Consider the following 8,792-nt stretch of genomic DNA (forward strand, 5'->3'; position numbering starts at 1 on the left):
GTCCAATGCTATTTATACACTGTTTACTGTCCCCACTTCCTAAAGGTCCAATGCTATTTATACACTGTTTACTGTCCCCAATTCCGCAAGGTCCACTGCTATTTATACACTGTTTACTGTCCCCAATTCCTGAAGGTCCACTGCTATTTATACACTGTTTACTGTCCCCAATTCCGCAAGGTCCAATGCTATTTATACACTGTTTACTGCAGTTCACATACACTTTATTGGCCCCAGCTCTTAAAGATTCAGTCTGACTCATGCAGCCTTTCTCGGACCTGTGCAATCCGATTCATATAATCCTTGGTTTTCCTCTTTTTCCTTTTGTCCAATACAGTTAATACAGCCTTCGTCGTCCGCTCACCTACAACTTAATGTTCCCCAAACCCCTAGGGACATATATCATTCTCGCAGCCATCGTTGTCCCATTTTTTTCCGTTCAGTGAATGAGATCCACATACAGTTTGAAATGCCCTGTTCGCTAAAACATAGCATCACTGATACCGCACATTATCGTCCCATGTTCCTCGAGATCCAATGCGATTACATTGACCCACCGATGTCTTCTATTCCTTGAGCCGTGAACGTGGCTGAGCCGACGTATCGCTTGTCGGTGGTCTGGAGCTGTTCCTGGTGTTCTGCTGGCGTTTCCCACACATGACTTCTTTCAGGGCTTTGCGGAAACGGGCACCACTGAGACAGTAAAGAAAGAAGTTCGTGCAGTGATTGACCTGGATGAGATAAAATCCTGTGGCGAAGACCAGGGCGTGCTTGGCAATGTCATAAGGGCTGTTGTCAGACAGCTGCGTCGACTGATGTGACTGGTCCACCATCATGCTGATAGTGTGGGGCAACGTGCAGATGATCATACTCGCTGAGTCAATAACAAGCATCAAGGAAAGCTGGCGGCTTTTGGAGGACGCCTCTTTAGACTGAGTCCCTCCTGAACTTTTGGCTCCCTCTCCAAGGTCCTTGCTGTCCTCGGATCTTTTGACGTGCAATATGATGATGATGTTGCCGATGATTAAGGCAGTGAAAGAGAGCATGAGGAATACGTTGTGTATGTTTGGCCAGTACTGGTCGTGGAAAATGCGATAGACATCACTGAAGGATTTGTCAATGGCGCACAGATAGGCCTTGACTCCTTTGGGAACCACGCGTGTTGTGAAGGCCACGTGACCGTCCTGTCAACAAACATGAATGCATGTCCATGTAAAGTATTTTCAAAAAAGATAGAGTGAATCAACAGATCATCTGAAACCTCAATGAAAATGATAATGGTGAAGACTTGTTTGGTGCTATTGTCTTCAGCGATAATCAAAGCGCATTACATGTATACAAATGATAATAGTGCGAATGGCGAAATGATTAAAATAAATAAATCCACGCACTTCATGTAAATAGACATGACACCGCTCACCAAACTCTTTTGCACACACACACACACACACACACACACACACACACATACACACGCAAGCACACGTGCACGCACACACACACACACACACACACACGCGCGCGCGCGCGCAAGCAAGCACACACACACACACATACATACACACGCAAGCACACACACACACACGCACACACACACACACACACACACACACACACATACACATAGACACACACATGCACACACACACACACACACACACACACACACACACACACACACACACACACACACGCACACACACACACACACACACACACACACACACACAGTCAAAAAACATCCATGATCTCTACTCAGTATTTACACAGTGGGTATGAATCAATATATATATATATATATATATATATATATATATATATATATATATATATATATATATATATATATATATATATATATATATATATATAATACATGGGGGAAGGATACAAAAACAAAAGTCAAAGTGGAAGCTGCCCAGTTGACGTTACCATCAAGAACACGAGAACCAGCAGACAGACGGTGACTATCTTGGCTTTCTTGACTGTACACAGTGTGGGCGCCTTCAGAGGAAACTGGATGGCCAGGGATCGGTCTATCGTCATGGCAACGGTGAGAAAGACGCCAAGGTTGCTGGTCATCCAGCCAGATGCGTGGGAAATGGAGCAGATCACGTGCACGTGCCTGACGCTGTCGAAGATCTGAAAAATTTTGTTGAAGAAACAGAAAGAAAGCATCTTGCATGAGACAGTGACTGGTTTGATATTATTAATGATTGTTCACTAAAGGTGATGAGAAGGTTTTTGTTCTGTGCTGTTTCTCTCTCTGTGTGTCTCTGTCTATGTCAGTCTCTGTCTGTCTGTCTGTCTGTTTGCCTCTGTGTCTGTCTGTCTGTTTGTCTGTCTCTCTCATGACGTGTGTGTGTGTATATGTGTGTGTGTGCGTGCGTGAGTGTGTGTGTGTGTGTGTGTGTGCGTGAGTGTGTGTGTGTGTGCGTGTGTGTACGTGGGTGTGTGGTCTTCCATCGATCTCCCAAAGAAGATATCAACAAGTATCACTATCAGCAATAAAAGTTACTGTTGAAAGTGAGCAACTGTCAAGTTGGCTATACTATGTACACATTCACCTCAATTGGAAGATTTATTCATGCACAAATTACTTCCATCGTAGATCAGTAAACACCAATATAAATCTACTAATTCCCAAAACATTGTATGGAAGCACATACTGAAATAAAAAGTATGATAGTAAAATGGATAAAACTATCTTTAATACACAACATCTTGGCAACTTTCGCAGTATGTCTTTCTTCCGATGAACAAACACTTGTGTTTACTCCATGGACCTTGCTCAGTACATGCTACCACTCACTCTCGAGTAGTGCTGTAAAATGGATAGAACTATTAAATATTAAACACTCAACATCTCGGCGACTTTAACGGTACGCCTTTCTTCCGAGGACAAAACGATGAGCTAGAACTTCCTGGTGTGTACTCCATTGGCCTTGATCAGTACGTGCAATCATGAACTGCCCCATCCTATATCAGCGGTCACTGATGCAGCCCTCACAGACCTTGGAGTTGGATCTGCAGCAGCCTTTTGTCTTCACCTCCTTTTCCTCAGCCAGCCACATGACTCTCTCCTCCCTCAGCTTGATTCCCCTTCACATCTTGTCAACAATCAGCACAGTACTTGGCGATGTTTGTATTTGTATTTCTTTTTATCACAACATATTTTTTCTGTGTGAAATTTGGGCTGCTCTCCCCTGGGAGAGTGCGTCGCTACATACAGCGCCACCCTTTCTTTTTGTATTTTTTTCCTGCGTGCAGTTTTTTATTTGTTTTTCCTATCGAAGTGGATTTTTCTTCAGAATTTTGCCAGGAACAACCCTTTTGTTGCCGTGGGTTCTTTTACATGCTTTAGGTGTATGCTGCACACGGGTCCTCGGTTTATCGTCTCATCCGAATGACTAGCGTGCAGACCACCACTCAAGATCTAGTGGATGGGGAGAAATATCGGCGGCTGAGCCGTGATTCGAACCAGCGCGCTCAGATTCTCTCGCTTCCTAGGCAGACGCGTTACCTCCAGGCCATCACTCCACTAAATGTTTTACCACTAGTCCATGTCAAAGGCAGCAGAGCTAAGGTCTCTATTGAATACGTCTTTGTAGAGGCGCCATGGAGGTCCACTGGCATGAGACTGTCTCAAGTTGGCACTGAGAAGATCTTTTGGGATGGGTACCTTTTTCATCCTCCAGACAAGGCCTAGCCTTCTCATACATCATTGGCTGAGGACAGAAAACACCATATGCAGCAAACACTTTGATTGTGCAGTTAGTGTCATTCTGTGTGTTCTGTCCATAATTCTTTTATTCAACTGCAGATAAATGTTGTTGTTGTTTTTAAACACAAAGCAAATGTTCCGGTTTTGTTGTTTCTCCTTCGCAAGAGATTCACACACTGGGTAGGTCTGTGAATGGCTGATAAATCTAATCCGGGCTCTGAAGTGTCTGTGGCACTGTGATCAACGGTGTAGTTGGTGCTCTCCAGGTGTAGGTGGATGAAGTGCCTTCTCCTCGCGTTGCTGGGAGGGGAAAGGGGCGGGGGGCGGGGGGGGCGATCCTCTGCTCCTTATCAGCAGCGACACCAGACCTGTCCTGGCTGTGTCATGCAGAGCCATTTGGCGGCTAGAGCTGCTTTCCCACATGTATGGATCAATGCTGCAGCACGCGAATGAGGTCTTAATTAAGGAAGTCTTTGTAGCGCTTCTTCTGGCTTCGTCTGGCCCTATGGCAGCGCTTTGTACCAAAAAAACAACAACAAATGCTCCAGTAACAGATAAACCGAGTGCAACCTAATAAAATCTTGCAGATCTGGAGGCCGAATGAAAACAAACCATTCACGAAATACGTCTTATTCTGGAATACATACAACCTACCATTGCTGTAAGTGGATTTTCCCCCCTGTGTATAATCCTATTCAAATAATTCCATAGAAAATGACTTTCTCAAAGTTTGTCATGGAAGCACACACAAACACACATGCACACACACACACACACACACACACACACACACACACACACACACACACACACACACACACACACATATGCGTGCACACACACAAACGCACACCCACACCCACACATACACACATGCACACACACACACACACACTCATACTCGCGGGCACGCCAACACACTAAGACACACACATACAACTGAAAAACCCCAGTTATTACATACACGCACGTCGCGTGTAAAAAAAACAAAAAACAAACAAACAAACAAACAAACAAAAAACGCGAGGCGATCATATACTGGAGAAGAATCCATCATCAATTGTCACAAATCAAATCAAACAGACTACTCACGTGTGGGAAATTCACGTAGAGATAATGCGGTGGAATGGGCACCAGAAGGCTGATAATGTCCACCAAAGCGCTGACAGCCATGTAGAATGATGTAGACATGTGACGAAAGTGTTTGCTCCTCATCACCATGATCACCAGAGTGTTGGTGAGAGTTCCAGTGAAGAAAACTAATGGCGGGACCCAAAAGTCAATGGCTTTGCTGATTCGCTGCAACAGCAAGACATCTTCACTGACTGGTTCCAGATGTTGATATGAAGTGTTTGTGTCGCTGGAATTAGTTGTGGACCCCAAAGAATCATGAAAAGAAAAAAAGACGTTGGTATGATTGTAGGGTGCTGTTACATTTACTGTGGGGTTTGACTTTATTGGCGAGAAGACGTCACTTCCGATGTTCATCACAGTTGTCACGTTGAACCAAGACATGACGTACAACTCTTAAAAAAAAAAAAAGTTTAGACTGCCCCTTTCTGCAATAGAATTGTAGTTTTCATTCAATTTTGGATGACAATAATTAAGAAACACACACACATACACACACACACACACACACACACACAAACACACACGCACGCACACGCACACACACACACACACACACACACACACACACACACACACACACACACACACACACACACACACACACACACACACACACACACACAAGTTTGGATGGACATGCGGACACAGACACACAAGCACTCAAGAAGAGACACAGACGCCGCAGATGTTCCTGCAGATGGTGCATCAACCAGGTGTTCTTTACAGATGGTGAGTGAACACGGTGTTCAAATAGTTGTCTGATGTAGATGATGCATCATCCAGGTACATCAACCAATCAGATGGTTCATCAACCAACCAGATCTTCCTGCAGGATGGTGCAACAACCAGGTGTTCTTTACAGATGGTGCAACAACCAGGTGTTCTTACAGATGGTGCAACAACCAGGTGTTCAAATAGTTTTCTCCTGCAGATGGTGCATGAATTAAGTGTTCCTTGCAGATGTTGCATAACCAATCAGATGGTGTATCAACCAGTAAGGTGTTCCCTGCAGATGGTGCATCAACAAGGTGTTCTTTACAGATGGTTCATCAACAAGGTGTTCAAACAGTTGTTTCCTGCAGATGTTGCATGAATTAACTGTTCTTTGAAGATGGTAAATCAACCAGTCAGATGATGCATCAACTAACCAGGTGTTCCTGCAGATGGTGCATCAACCAAGTGTTCCCTGCAGGTGGTGTATCAACCAGGTGTTCCCTACAGTGGTGCATCAACCAGGTGTTCCCTACAGTGGTGCATTAACCAGGTGTTCCCTGCAGGTGGTGTATCAACCATGTGTTCCCTGTAGATTGTGCATCAACGAGGTGTTCTCTTCAGATGGTGCATCAACCAGGTGTTCCCTGCAGATTTGCATCAACCAGGTATTCCCTGCAGATGGTGCATCAACCAGGTGTTCCCTGCAGATTGTGCATCAACCAGGTGTTCCCTGTAAATGGTGCATCAACCAGGTGTTTCCTGCAGGTGGTGCATCAACAAGGTGTTCCCTGTAGATGATGAATCCAACGGTGTTCCCTGCATATAGTGCATCAACCAGGTGTTCCCTGCAGATTGTGCATCAACCAGGTGTCCCCTGTAGATGGTGCATCAACCAGGTGTTCCCTGTAGATGATGCATCAAAATGTGTTCCCTGCAGATAGTGCATCAACAAGGTGTTCCCTGTAGATGATGCATCAACTAGGTATTCTTTGCAGTTTATGCATCAACCAGGAGTTCTCTGCAGGCGATGCATCAACAAGGTGTTCCCTGCAGATTGTGCATCAACAAGGTGCTCCCTGCATATTGTGCATCAACCAGGTGTTCCTTGCTATGCAGGTTCAATGAATTACAACACATTCATTAATGAAATGCAGGTGCATGAGTATGTGTATGAATTGATGTATGTATATCTTCGTAACAATGTAAAGTATATCATGACTGAGTATTTGCTGTATCACGCCTTATCATATTACGATTTAGATCGAATGTACTGATGCATATGAGCTCCAATCTTGCAGGAATGTGGATGACCACAAAGATTCGCGATCACCGGTTGTTTCAAGTTTAGATTTTGTATGTCGAGAGCTGTGCAGGGGTTAGCAAAGTATGACACATAGCCTTTTGCGGCCAATGGGCTGTGACCTCTATGTACCATCCCAAGCACACAGCACCATGCCGAAACACTAGGACTAACCACACAATATATATTATGTTATCTTGAAAATGTATGAATAGTTTCATATTGAATCCTATTAAACAGTTTTTTTGTTTTTTTTTTATTGTACACATATTTGTGACTTTGCGTGAGAGAGAGCGACAGAGAGACAGGCAGACAGAGACAGAAAGGGGTACATATGGAAATTAACAGCAATGTGAGTTTCAGTTGTATTCTCATATTTTCTATATTCATATCTTCGTCTATTTCAGCATCTAGGTATTCAGAGGAAGCTAACGAAACCAAATCAAAACAGTTCGTTCCATGATCCTGTACCTGGTTACTCCATTCATGCCTCCTTCCTTCAGGAAACAAACCCCTGGCTACTCCTTACCTACCTTCCATCTGGAAACAAACCCCTGTCTACTCCACACATACCTTCTTTCAGGACACAAACCCCTGTCTACTCCACACATACCTTCCTTCAGGAAACAAACCCCTGGCTACTTCATACAAACCTCCCTTCAGGAAACAAACCCCTGTCTACTCTATACAAACCTTCCTTCAGGAAACAAACCCCTGGCTACTTCATACAAACCTCCCTTCAGGAAACAAACCCCTGTCTACTCCATACAAACCTCCCTTCAGGAAACAAACCCCTGTCTACTCCATACAAACCTTCCTTCAGGAAACAAACCCCTGGCTACTCCACACATACCTTCCTTCAGGAAACAAACCCCTGGCTACTCCATACATACCTTCCTTCAGGAAACAAACCTCTGGCTACTCCACACATACCTTCCATCTGGAAACAAACTCCTGTCTACTCCATACAAACCTTCCTTCAGGAAACAAACCCCTGGCTACTCCATACAAACCTTCCTTCAGGAAACAAACCCCTGGCTACTCCGTGCATATATTCCACAAAAAACAAACATATTGTTTGTGCAGAAACTAGACACTACGAAGTATACGTTTTTGATTGGAAACAAGAGATTAACAGGGTGCGTTATGTACACGCGTGTACGCTTGCTCGCGCACACAGGCCACAATGCGCGAACAATCGTACCTGCGTGTTAGGTGCTGTGACTACAGGGTAATGACAGAGTACAGACGGGCGCAATAGCCGAGTGGTTAAAGCGTTGGACTGTCAATCTGAGGGTCCCGGGTTCGAATCACGGTGACGGTGCCTGGTGGGTAAAGGGTGGAGATTTTTACGATCTCCCAGGTCAACATATGTGCAGACCTGCTAGTGCCTGAACCCCCTTCGTGTGTATATGCAAGCAGAAGATCAAATACGCACGTTAAAGATCCTGTAATCCATGTCAGCGTTCGGTGGGTTATGGAAACAAGAACATACCCAGCATGCACACCCCCGAAAACGGAGTATGGCTGCCTACATGGCGGGGTAAAGACGGTCATACACGTAAAAGCCTACTCGTGTGCATACGAGTGAACGCAGAAGAAGACAGAGTACAAATCACACTGTTACAGAGCAGAGTAATGTTACAAACAGAAGCAACTTTCTCAGTTTATTCCGAGTGATTATGAACGGGCACTGCCGATAACCATAATATTATGCCTCTGTCTTTATCATCACGGGGGGAATGATGTATATGGGGATTTAATGCATTCCACTGCAGATGGCAAGCGTTTCATTGCTTGTCTCAGTTCATTTCTGACAGGTTAAAAACGAAAAAAAAAAATTTTCAAAATGTCGAGGGGTTTGCATGGGAGACAAACGATCACAGCTCACTTTTTTTTTAAATCACGCAGTGCTATAAC

General features: G+C 44.5%; 1 protein-coding gene across 1 annotated transcript; it reads right to left on the reverse strand.

Annotated features, from left to right (window-relative positions):
- Nucleotides 1-566: 566 nt before the first annotated feature.
- Nucleotides 567-5,239, reverse strand: LOC143287209 (sex peptide receptor-like). Its single transcript, XM_076595155.1, has 4 exons — nt 5,165-5,239; nt 4,817-5,023; nt 1,933-2,142; nt 567-1,184 (listed from the first exon to the last, which is right to left on the reverse strand). Exons 1-4 carry the CDS (start codon nt 5,237-5,239, stop codon nt 567-569), a joined length of 1,110 nt encoding a protein of 369 aa, XP_076451270.1.
- Nucleotides 5,240-8,792: the final 3,553 nt, after the last annotated feature.

The sequence above is a fragment of the Babylonia areolata genome, chromosome 11 (genome assembly GCF_041734735.1).
Source record: "Babylonia areolata isolate BAREFJ2019XMU chromosome 11, ASM4173473v1, whole genome shotgun sequence".
NCBI classification, from domain to species: domain Eukaryota; kingdom Metazoa; phylum Mollusca; class Gastropoda; order Neogastropoda; family Buccinidae; genus Babylonia; species Babylonia areolata.